Below are 13,568 nucleotides of genomic sequence, written 5' to 3'. Positions count from 1 at the left end.
AACATGCCAAATAGAACCTCTCGGTGATTGAATAAACCGATTTTTCTGGTGACAATAAGTGAGGCTACTTAAATAAAAAATGCTTTAGTAAATATTGACATAAATTGTTGGAGGCTTTGGTTAAATTGTTTCATTTTTCATGACACTCATGATCAAATCAAGTATGATATAATTTTGTTATAATTGCATGTAAAAACATTTAAGGAAATTCAAGCAAAATTAACAGAATTATTTTGAAATCATACAGGGAAGAGGCGGGAAAGGTGTGATTTATACATGGGCGGCTGGAAACGGCGATACAAGTGATAACTGCAACGGTGATGGATATGTTAACAGCATTTTTACTATAGCAATAACGAGTGTACAACAAGGGGAAAATGCCTGGTATTCTGAGGTATGCGCTGCAGCTTTTGCAGCGACATATGGAGGTAGTAAACTGGATCAGCATTTGGTATGTTAACACGCTTTGACTGATAACAATATAAATAACAAACACAGAAAACGGAAAAGCCCTACATTCAAAACAAATAAACGAAATACTAAATTGCAATAACACTTAGATATACATATATATGCTAATGTGATATGAATTTGAAACTTGTTGTGTACTAGATTGACACGCTGAGAAAATGTTCAAGACAGCAGTCTGAAGAAAGAACTGCCATTTTTGACAGATACATTCCAGTCCTATAAGTTTTCGCTCGTTCTTTAAGATTCTTACCGCTTGGCATGTATGTACAGTAAAAAAATTACACAAGACTTATTTACACATATGATAATAACCATCACCAGGACCAAATTTACGCCGCTAAGTTCTTCTGTTTTCAAATTTAAGAAGCAATATTACCTACAAGGTCAAAAACATTATAGAGGCATCCCTTTTCGATCCTTATTCTTTTTTATTATGAGACCAAATGTGACATAAAACTAAAGAAACAGTAAAAAATAAAAGTAAGAACATGTTGTGATATTTTCAATAGGACAACTCTACTTTAGAAGCCAAAAAAAAAAACAAAAGAACATGGAAGTAAACAACTATAGGACTGTGAACATACAGCCTTTAACGATAAGCAAACAGCATAATACCAATTTTTCAACAAAATCCACCGTGGATCAAAAACATAACTACCAGCAAACTACGCAACTATGCTACTGCTGGTGGCCGTTTCGTCCCCGAGGGTATCACAAGCCCAGTAGTCAACACTTCGGTGTTGACATGAATATCAACAATGTGGTCATTTTGATAAATTTCCTGTTTACAAAACTTTGAATTTTCGAAAAACTAAGGATTTTCTTATCCCAGGTATAGATTACCTTAGCCGTATTTGGCACAACTTTTTGGAATTTTGGCTCCTCAATGCTCTTCAACTTTGTACTTGTTTGGCTTATAAATATTTTGATTTGAGCGTCACTGATGAGTCTTATGTAGACGAAACGCGCGTCTAGCGTACTTAATTATAATCCTGGTACCTTTGATAACTACTAACATGATACAATTGAAATAGGTTTTAACAGTAGAAGAAACCGAACTTAAAAATCCGATTTACCCTGTATCAAGTGCCTGAGAAATTGTTAATTTGAGAAAAATTGCATTGAACTTTAGGTGAAATATAACTGCAATTATTTTGATTTGAAAGAAAAATTAAAATTCTTAGTTAAAATAACGTTTTCAATCTGATACTTATTTATACACAGACAACAACGAACGCACCTTCTGGTTGTACAAGTGATGGTGTAGAAGGAACATCGTTTTCTGCACCAATCGCATCTGGTATCATTGCTCTTGCACTTCATGCAAAGTAAGTAACACATTGTAACCTTATCATTTAACAAATACAAGATTGTTAACGACTATATAACCTGTGGTGTTCCGTCTAATCACTAGCAAGTGTCGTACAGCATGTCTGAATTAATTTAGGGAATACATTTTAGGGAGTTTAAAATCTTGATGTAACTCTTTCTTAAATGAGCGTCACTGATGCGTCTTTTGTAGACAAAACGCGCATCTGGCGCAAATACCAAAATTTAATTCTGGAATCTATGATGAATTTTTATTCAGAAAAAAATAATCATCGATAGTGTTCTGTTTCGAACGATTATTTAACAATTCCACAACAACAAAGTAAAAACTTTAGAGGCACATATTGGTGCAATAAAAATCGACGATACTTTATTTGTTTACTTTTTACTTCTTGAGATCATAACAGTTCATAATTTGTAATCATTACAAATTGAAATTGATAAAAAAAATCAAATAATTGACAGTTTTCTAATCTGTAGTCGGGTTAATGTTAATTCTCCTGGTATAAACCACCCATCATTGTAGACATAAAATCAATACTTGTACCAAATAACCAAGTATAATCAATACTTGTACCAAACATCCAAGTATAACCAATACCTGTACCAAATATCCAAGTATACAAAAACACTCTGAAAATACACGCCATAAAAGGCTATAATAAATACCAAAGACTTTGTAAAATGGATAGTCGCACGACAACGCCGATGCTCTATATTTAATAAGAAATAAACACAATTCATACATATAAATTTTTTATCTACACATATAATATATAATTCAAACATCAGTATCAAACAAAAAACTCTCCAAATATAAAGCTTAATAAACTTTAACCGGCATTAAAATTTACCAAGAAAATTCGACTGCTCAGATTGACGATGTCGTGCTGAATGATAACATAGGCAACAAATACCGCGAAAATAATTTTGAAGCGGAAAAAGATTACGCCCTCTATGCTACATATGATGAAACACCCAGGAGAAATGGATTTCATTCTAATGCACTGCCCGTTTAAACGATTGAATTACAACTATCTGTTATTATAATTTAATCAATTACAGTAAACAATATGAAACAATCTTCGATTGCTTTTCGATAGACATTATAACCTTAGTTAAATAGTTTGATGGAATAAAACCTATTTTAATTCAAGATAGACAACTGGGTTTATTCTCATTTCATAATATAAATTAACTAGATTGTTATGACTTAAAAGTTTCATCTCAAGGTGCCTTAAATTCATACATGTTTACTGTTTATTCCTCATAATATTGGTCATGCATTCAAACAGAAATTCCTTGAAAGGAAAAATGTTGGTATTGGACAGAGTGTTGTGATACGTTTATCTTTTTCAGCCCAAATCTGACTTGGCGCGATGTTCAGCATTTGATAGTGCTTACAACATCAAGAAGTGGATTTTCAGATACTTATTCTAGTTGGCAAACAAATGGTGCTGGTAAAGAATGTATGTCATTTGTGTTTCTCTTTACTTTTATTTCAATCAGTATGATTTTTTTCTTTGAAACACATGGTAAGGGACTAAGCATTTAACTTAAAGGGGAAGGAAAGAGGCTCATGTTTTTTTTTTTGTCTTAGTCTGAAATTGGTTTTAGTGCAAAGTGCACACGTTTTCATTTTAGTTTTTCACGGCTATCAATTAATTGTTTTTTATGACTACTTGTATAAGGTACAAATGTATGGGGCAAATCTGGATTCAGAAGAATGCCAGCGAGAAAAACTATCCATTAAAGTTTAAATGAAATGGATGTAAAGCCCATTTTCTCAAAGTTATTCTTTTCAGAACAAAACAGTGTAATTATGAAAACTCTCTGTACATTTCATAAATGAACTTATTTGTACTCAGTACTATGTAGTTAAATAAGATGGATAGTTTTCACAAACGTTAAGAAAAACAAAGATAATAAGTTGATAGAATGTTACACAATGAACAAATAGTAATTCGTTGAATGCGCGATGAAAGTTCGTTGCCAAGAAAACAAAGAAAACAAAGATTGCACGAGCGTTTAACAGATGAGTTTGAATTGAAAACGTTATTTGAATAGATTATTCACAGAGAAGAAATGTCATTGTAAATATAAGATATCACCAATTAACTTTTTCATAATCAATTTCATTTCGTAATTACGAATTAAAGTGTATTTTCTAAAGAGATTAGTATAAAAGAATGACTGACATACCAAACTATTGTATTATAGTTGTTATGATTTTATTGTCAAAATCTATGTGTTGATAACTGTTTTTTGCAATAGTTAGTCAAGTCCTTGGGTTTGGTTTTATGGACGCAGAAGCTATGGTAACTCAGGCAGTTGGTTGGACGAGCAGTGTTCCATCACAAAGTTCCTGCACCACGTCATCATTTACTGGATCTGGGTAGGAAACAGTCTATTTTTAACCGGAAAATGATGATGCTTAACTAAACTCGATTTGTTCAGACAAAGGAAAACAGTATTTAACAAAGAATGTTTTCATTTTCTTTAATTCAAACTAATTTGTTCCGACCGAAATACATAATATGGCTGACGACAAACAGTTTGGTGCTGATCAAGCATACACGAAACATTCAATAAGCACACTTTAACGCCGCGTCCAAATATTTTGATTGTTTAATTTAGATGAATTAAGGAGGCTCGCCGGTACAAAAATATCAGCAAAACATTAAACACTTATTTTTGCATTACAAATTTTATTCATTACACTGCTAGTTATTACTTTATGATATGGTACACAAATCAACCAAAAAAAAAACCGATTCGGTTTGGCCCCAGATGATTTTTTAAATGTTTATATCATTGAAAAAGCTCCAAATTATCTCCCTTTGGTGTAAAAATGCCATTTCTTGACATTAAATTTGAAATATCTTTTTTAACTCATCGGTGACCTACATTATTTATTATTGTTTTCAAATAATTAGCTGTACATAAACTAAATAATTGTAAAATTTAAGCGATTTCTGAAATTAAGTTCTTTTTATCTCACCTTGCCCGAAGGTCCAAGTGAGCTTTTCCCATCACTTGGCGTCCGTCGTCCGTTGTCGTCCGGCGTCGTCCGTCGTCCGTCGTCCGTTGTCGTTAACTTTTACAAAAATCTTCTCCTCTGAAACCTATTTAACCAAACTTGGTCACAATCATCATTGGGGTATCTAGTTTGAAAAATGTGTTCGGTGACCAAGCCAACCAACCAAGATGGCCGCCATGGCTAAAAATAGAACATAGGGGTAAAATGCAGTTTTTGGCTTATAACTCAAAAACAAAAGCATCTAGAGCAAAGCTGACATGTTTATCGGGTCAAAATCTATCTGCCGTGACATTTTCAGATGAATCGGACAACCCGTTGTTGGGTTGCTGCCCCTGAATCGGTAATTTTAAGGAAATTTTTCTGTTTTTGGTTATTATCTCGAATAGTATTATATATAGAGATAAACTGTAAACAGCAATAATGTTCAGCAAAGTAAGATTTACAAATAAGTCAACATGACGGAAATGGTCAATTGATCTCCTAAGGAGTTATTGTCCTTTATATTCAATTTTAAACAATTTTCATAAAATTTGGAAATTTTTATTAACATTTTTCACTGAAAGTACAGGGCCAAGTTCATTATAGATAAATAGATAAAAATAATTGTAAGAAGCAAGACTGTTTAGTAAAGTAAGATGTACAAACACATCACCATCACTGAAACACAATTTTGTCATGAATCAATCTGTTTCCTTTGTTTAATATTCACATAGACCAAGGTGAGCGACACAGGCTCTTGAGAGCCTCTAGTTAAGCTCACCTGGCCCATTGGGCCAAGTGAGCTTTTCCCATCACTTGGCGTCCGTCGTCCGTCGTCGTCCGTCGTCGTCGTCCGTCTTGGTTAACTTTTACAAAAATCTTCTCCTCTGAAACTACTGGGCCATATTTGGCCAAACTTGTCCACAATCATCATTGGGGTATCTAGTTTTAAAAAATAGCGTGACCCGGCCAACCAACATAGATGGCCGCCATGGCTAAAAATAGAACATAGGGGTAAAATGCAGTTTTTGGCTTATAACTCAAAAACCAAAGCATTGAGAGCAAATCTGACATGGGATAGAATTGTTTATCAGGTCAAGATCTATCTGCCTTGAAATTCTCAGATGAATCGGACAACTCGTTGTTAGGTTGCTGCCCCCGAATTGGTAATTTAAGGAAATTTTGCTGTTTTTGGTTATTTGAATATTATTATAGATAGAGATAAACTGTAAATAGCAATAATGTTCAGCGAAGTAAGATTTACAAATAAGTCAACGTGACCCAAATGGTAAGTTGAACCGTTTAGGAGTTATTGCCATTTATAGTCAATTTTTAACAATTTTTATAAAATTTGTAAATTTTTATTAACATTTTCCACTGAAACTACTGGGCCAAGTTCATTATAGATAGAGATAAATGTGAGCAGCAAGACTGTAAAGTAAGATGTACAACCACATCATAATCACCAAAACACAATTTTGTCATGAATCCATCTGCTTCCTTTGTTTAATATTCACATAGACCAAGGTGAACGACACTGGCTCTTTAGAGCCTCTAGTTTTACATAATGTTTATGTAAACCCATGATTTAAGACTCAAGAAATCTAAAAACTATGTGTTTAAATGGAGCATAAAAGTACACGATGCATATCCGTTGTTCTTTTCCATTCGTATGCAAAATTTCATCAACGTATTTTTGCCTGTTGTCCTGAATTTATCGATCTTGTGTCCTTTAGTTTCACTATGACTGATCTTACTATTTATCTTTTTGTATTCTAAATTTAGGTATCGTTTAGTGAAAATTATATCGCTTACAAAAATATGTTGCTGTACAATCCATTCTGCCTTATTCAAAAACTTAATTTAACAGCCAGTATATAATATTCAAGAGAAGGGGAATATATTGACGTGTTAAATGAGCATTATATTACTGACAACCTAATTACTGCTCCCATTTTAAAACAAACAATCCAACCTAAAGTATACAGTTTGTTACTGATTTAGAAAAAAAGAAGAGAACGTGTTTTTGTTGTCAACAATCGTTGATGTAGCCGTTTACTTTAACGAACACAATCTGTTTAGCAATCCATCCTAGGCTTCAAACTAAACTGAATGTGAATAAATGTACAATGTACTCAATATATCAGAAAGAGACAAATATATTGGCACCTTATACACATATCAACAACATATTTGCAATTTTAAACTCTGTTTTCTCTTTTTTGTCAACCATCAATCATGTTTTATATAATGAACAATAAGGATATCTCAAATTATTGACAGCCATATCTCATGACACCTATACGAGTTAAGGACCAGTGTAAATTTTACCAGAGAACTCATTCTAACGGGACATATTCATTCAACATACAAACGGTTACCAAAAATTAATTTTAGTACTTAAGACTCGGACCGTAATTCCTATTATAAAAATCGAAAAATAGGTTTTAAAGAGCCGATTTTTGCTATATGTTTTAGAGGAACGATGGTCAGTTTCCGTCTTTATTTAATCTAGTCATTAAATGATATAATGCAAATTTATTCAGGACATGAATGTTAAATCTTGTATTGTGTAGAACGAAAAGAAGTATTGTACCGATAGTTAAAAGAAAGCCAAGGACATTATACAGCGCCCACACAATTTACTTCCTTCGACGCATTCCTTTAATAAAATTAAACTTTTTGCTTTTATCTTAATTAACTAAAACATGGTTTACAAATAAAGCATATTTTTTGTGTCAAGATGTATACCTTTTTTGCATACTTGTATATCAACAATATATGAGACTATTGATCATTCGCAATTTAGAATCTTACATGTGATATAGATACCTGTCTTTAATTAAAGACCGGACTTTGATTTTAACTTGATTTATTGTGTAGTTGTGTTCTTGACGTTTTGATCTTCATTTAACCTGTTTTATGTATATTTATGTTTTATCATGTTTTATTTTAGAACTACTTCTGATTCATTTAAATCGGACAATAGAACGATTGAGCTATCTGATTGTTCAACTATTTCATATCTGGAACATGTAACAATTGATATCGACTTTTCGTACGATCAAAAAAGAGGTGTGACTGTACTATATTTATTATCACCATCCGGAACAGAGAGTCACTTACTACATTCTAGGTACAACGATGTTGTTCAATTTTCAACGGCAGGATCATTAAGTTGGACATTTATGTCCGTTCATTTCTGGGGAGAAAATCCGATCGGTACATGGACACTGAAATTTAAATCACACCTAGGATTATCTACTGGTAAGAACATAATTTATCTAAAAATGATTTTTACATTTCAAAAAGATATGATATTTGATTGTTTTAATGAAGTCAAAAGTCAATACCGGTCATTGTAAATATTTAAACATACAAAAAAAGTTAATTTGTGATAACAAACCAGATACCGGTTAATTCAAAAGATATTCCATCATCTGTAGATATTAATAGGTTGGATTATATTTGATAAATAGCAGTATGGGTTAATGTACTAGTGAGTGTGGACATCGAGATAATATATACATTGCACTGTTTCCGTAATATTTAGTTAAACTGAGGAGTGTGTCAAAAATACGAAAAATCATGAAACATTCACAGATAAAAGAAAACAAATATCAAATGCTACAGTAATTATCAATGGTTCCAGGATTATAATTTAATACACCAGACTAGCATTTCGTCTACATAAGACTCACCAGTGACGTTCAGATCAAATTATTATAAAGCCAAACAAGTACAGAGTTGTAGAGCATTGAGGGTCCGAAATTCAAAAAAATTGTACAAAATACGGCTTAGGTAATCTATTCTTGGGATGAAGATTTTCGAAAAATTTCAAATATGACAACAGGAAATTTGTCAAAATGACCATATAATTGATATTCATGTCAACACCGATTTGCTAACTACTTGGTTGGTGATACCATCGGGAACGAAACGTCCACTAGCAGTGGCATCGATCCAGTAAATAGCCATGTGAGCATTTCTCATCACTTACCGTCCGTCGGCCGTTGTGATCATCCGTCGTCTGTTAAGTTATACAAAGTTCTTCTCCTCTGGAACTACTGGGCAAAGAGAAAGAGTACCTTTTAAATAAGCTGTAATGTGTGTCTAAAATGATGATTATAATAATTACCAAATAAAAATTCATATCTGTATGTATGTAGCTACATGTATATATCTGTTAAAATGTTTCCCAAGTCTCGACATAACTGATTCTAATGACGGTAATGATTCTCCGGGTATTCTTCCTGTCCTCTGTCAGACCATGTAATTGTCTCGTTACATGGTCTTCATCCTTTCAGGAGATAGCTTTGATGATGTAGAAAGCATCTTTTTGTTAGCTTTAATCTAAACACTAGAAATGGTAAAAAAAATCTTGATTTCTAAAATAATTCCATTTCGTTTTAAAGCACAATTCGAAAATTAATAAAGTTTTCACAATTAAAAAGCCTACAGTCGGTAATATTTTTGGAACCAAATCTTTTAATTCCGCATCATTCACAAATCTTAGGCATTGCTTAAAAAATATTATCATGTTTTGGTATTTTTGTTTTTGCCTTGCATTTTTTATTTCAGGTGATACTTTTGATTCAGTTAAGATTTTGATATTTCCACTGGATAGGGTTTCAATTTATAATATGTCAGTGATTATGCATTTGGCTGAAATGAACGCATGTCGACAGTTATTCAAAGTGAATTTAGAATAATAGTGTATATTGTGAGTTTCTTCATTGCTAATGCATGCATGTCAGAGGATTTTCATCAATTTCACATCATGTGGCAACTATTCTTACATGACGTTGTTTTTTCAAATGTGACAGCTTTGCATAAAACCTTCGAACTTTACATTGAATTGTTGTTTACTGCGTTTTGTGGGTAAAGAATTTAATTGAGATCCAATCAATTAAACGTTACAACAAGTTTCAAGAGGTTTAAAGAAATGAAATTGTATTGCTACTTTTATGATACATTGCATTGAAATAGTGCTGTTTAAACAGTTTGTTGGTGTTCTGAAATACAAAATATGTTACACACAGATCTTTTTTATAATATGAAAATTCTTTCAATCCATTTCAAGTTAAGGGTAAATTGCAGGTCAGGTATTACATGAATGTTTACTTCAGGTGAATATCTATAATTTTATTCACAGTCACTATCAACTCTTGGACTCTGACATTTTATGGAACTACAACAAATCCATTACTAGGCAAGTACTATAACGTAAATCCTTTAAAACTAATTTCTTTGATATTATCACCTCTTTACACGATTGATGTGAAAAAATTATCAAATCGCCGGACAAAATTACGTTTTCGGCAATTCATAAATCGGAATTGAATCATTACGTCAAGTTTTCTTGGCTTTCAATTTTCCAATATTGACGTTATGTAAACGGCCGACTTTGCCTGATGACGTAACATATTATAACACAATTTTCTGCAAATCTTTAAAAAGGTAGGATACACAATAGATTCGGAGTATAAATTATTTAGAGAAACATCTTCGACCACTATTACTTGTGTTTAATGATATGTGTTTACTATCCACAGTTCAATGTACATTTTTTTATGCCCCACCTACGATAGTAGAGGGGCATTATGTTCCCCACCTACGATAGTAGAGTGGCATTTTGTTTTCTGGTCTGTGCGTCCGTTCGTCTGTCTGTCCGTCCGTCCGTCCGTTAGTTCGATCGTTCGTCCGTCTGTCTGCTTCAGGTTAAAGTTTTTGGTCAAGGTAGTTTTTGATGAAGTTGAAGTCCATTCAACTTGAAACTTGGTATACATGTGCCCTAAGATATGATTTTTCTAACTGTAATGCCAAATTAGAGTTTTGATCCCAATTGTACGGTTCACTGAATATAGAAAATGATAGTGCAAATTTCAGGTTAAAGTTTTTGGTCAAGGTAGTTTTTGATGAAGTAGAAGTCCAATCAACTTGAAACTTAGTATGCATGTTCCCTTTGACAAAATCATTCTAATTTTAATGCCAAATTAGAGAATGTATTCCAATTTCACGGTCCACCTAACATGGAAAATGATAGTGCGAGTGGGGCATCCATGTACTGTGGACACATTCTTGTTAAAGATTGGCAAGCCTGACGCTTTTAGATTTTAACTGTATCGAGTGGGGAAATATCATAACACAATTGTTGAAGTGATGGAATCTATATATAATATAAAATGTTACTTTTTGTTTCCGTCATCAATTTGAATGATAAGTACATTTCTACTGTTTAAATATACAAGCGCTTAACGCTTATGTATGACAACATACCTTTTCAGAACAATAATTTTAGGCATGTATAATTCGACACATAATATTGTCTAAAAAGATATCCCTTACCACGTTATTTGTAAAAAGAGGAAATAATTGTTGATGTCGGATTAGAAAGACTAAGTTATTCTTTTAAAACTATGAAAAAATATTTAAATGTAGTTTCCTGCAACAGTTTGTATTGAAAACATTACCTGATTAATTATACACTTAACATATTATTTTATTTGAACACAGCACACATTTCAAAACATATTTTAATCAAAAGGGATAATAAAAACCTGTGTCCTCTAGAATGTACATTCCAGTCTTGTTCATTACCTTTTTACCCTTTACATAAAATATACCCGCAGATCCTGGTAATTGTGACAATTACTCAAATTTAGAGATTTTAGTGAAGGCTAAACAAAGCAAATATTCCAACTTTAAATAACTATGTTGATTAATGATAAATTAGTATGCCTTTGAAAAACATTTATATCATGATACAATATCATCCACTCCATCTACGAGCTTACTTGTATAACTAGATTCATTATTTTACAGACTCATTTATATGTGCATCCTCACCATGTCAGAATAATGGAACATGTAGTAGCAATCAGTACTCATACAGTTGCCAATGTTTTGGGGAGTTTACAGGCACGGATTGTGCATCAACAATAATCAATTCAAGTGGTTAAGTATTCCATTATATAATTTAAAATATGTAGCTCAGCATAAACTATTTCTTTGCATGGGTATCGGCTTGTTTCAAAGTTAAAATATATAAAGTGGTAATATAAGTAGTTATAAAATGCAATAATATCTCGATTGAATAGTTGCTACTACGAATTTTATGTACTTCTAGACATGAGATTATCCTTACTGCAAATGATCATGACGGAAACGCTTACTGTACCAAATCTTCTTTTCAATTTGTGTTCCTGGTTGATAAAGCCTGCACATTCATGAATTACTTAAGTTAACATTTTTGATCAAATGATTTTAGTGGGTCCTTAATGCTGTACAACTTTTTATTTATTTGGCTTTCAAACTGTTTTGATATGAGCGTCACTGATGAGTCTTATGAAGACGAAACGCGGGTCTGGCGTATCAAATTATAAGACTGATACCTTTGATAACCATTAAGTATTTATCATGGATACCTGTTTTGTTACTTTTTTAACCAATCAACTTGTTTTCAGAAAGATTACCAGAGTCCACATAAGTTCTAAGATCCACATTGTTTCCTTATTTACGTTTTGCCTATCTGATTCAAATGTGTTGTTTTCGAAGACTTAATTTCGACATCCTGTGAATATAGCGATCAGTTAAGAATAAATGTATTTGTCGATTTATTTCACTGTTGCTACGGAGTAGAGCTAACACGTTAAATACGAGATATATTTCAAGGAAGACTGTTGAGGGAAACAGTGCCAGTTTGAAAATCGTATAAATTGCTCTAAATCATATATCAAAATTTTATCAACATCTTGCGTAAAACAATCTTCTCGCAGGAATTGAAAGTGGCGAAAGTAAAAACAATAATAATCAATACCGATTCAAGTAGTGTTTCCACGGAAAAGTGGAAAAGCGTGATAATTTCTAACGTAAATCTTTTTCAGTAGTCTGATTTTGGATATTATACTAAACATCAGCTCCGTCCATACTAATACCCGGAATAAACACGGACTTTGTCTCATTACTGTTTATAACAAACAATTAGTCTTTAGTTTTTTATGTTGTGTCTTCTATAATATTATTTTTAGCCATGACATTGTCAATCTATTTTTAACTTTGAGTTTGACTGTCCCTTTGGTATCTTTGGTCCCTCTTTTAAATGACTATAATTATACCTTGCTGTGAAGCTACATGTACACCAACCTGATGATGTGTTAGACGTCGAAATTATATTGTATGCATCTTATAAAGGAGGGACGAAAGATACAAGAGTCAAAATCATAGATTGAAAATAAACTGACAATGCCATGGCTAAAATAAAAAAAAAAAACCCAGACAAATAATAGTACAGAAGACAAAACATAGAAAACTAAAAACTAAGCAACACGAATCCCACCAAAAACTGGGGGTAATCTCCGGTGCTCCGAGAAGGTAAGCCGATCCTGCTCCACATGTGGCCGTCGTCATGTTGCTTATGTTATTTCAAAACCGATAAATAGTCTAATTCGGTAGGTCACATTCGTGAAAAGGGAAAATTGCAAATTTAAGATGAATCAAATCGTACCACATAAAACGGCTACCATTAACAGTTATTTTAAAGTAAAAAAAAAACATAAACTACGATTTGAAAGATGTTATAAATATCTTGAGATTTTGAACTGCTTTCTATGAACGGTGCTATACAGCTGTTAGAGCCAACTATAACATAGTCTTATCTCAGTTTTCCTTCCTTTAATAAATGTTCCTTTAATATGGAATATATGATTGTTAGATAGTGAAATATGTTATATAAAAGGTGTATTTTGTC

At 32.5% G+C, this 13,568-nt stretch overlaps 1 protein-coding gene across 1 annotated transcript in view; it reads left to right on the top strand.

Annotated features, from left to right (window-relative positions):
* Positions 1-13,568, top strand: part of LOC143042073 (proprotein convertase subtilisin/kexin type 6-like) — a 33,684-nt gene that overhangs the window by 17,639 nt on the left and 2,477 nt on the right. Inside the window, exons 8-14 of the mRNA XM_076214314.1 lie at positions 248-451; positions 1,696-1,799; positions 3,160-3,269; positions 4,075-4,195; positions 7,776-8,086; positions 9,975-10,031; positions 11,645-11,776. Coding sequence (XP_076070429.1) covers positions 248-451; positions 1,696-1,799; positions 3,160-3,269; positions 4,075-4,195; positions 7,776-8,086; positions 9,975-10,031; positions 11,645-11,776 — 1,039 coding nt within the window. The remainder of the gene's footprint in view (positions 1-247; positions 452-1,695; positions 1,800-3,159; positions 3,270-4,074; positions 4,196-7,775; positions 8,087-9,974; positions 10,032-11,644; positions 11,777-13,568) is intronic.

This window comes from Mytilus galloprovincialis, chromosome 8 (assembly GCF_965363235.1).
Source record: "Mytilus galloprovincialis chromosome 8, xbMytGall1.hap1.1, whole genome shotgun sequence".
Classification (NCBI taxonomy): domain Eukaryota; kingdom Metazoa; phylum Mollusca; class Bivalvia; order Mytilida; family Mytilidae; genus Mytilus; species Mytilus galloprovincialis.
Note: the sequence above shows the minus strand (reverse complement) of the source record. Positions and strands in the feature narration are given on the sequence as shown.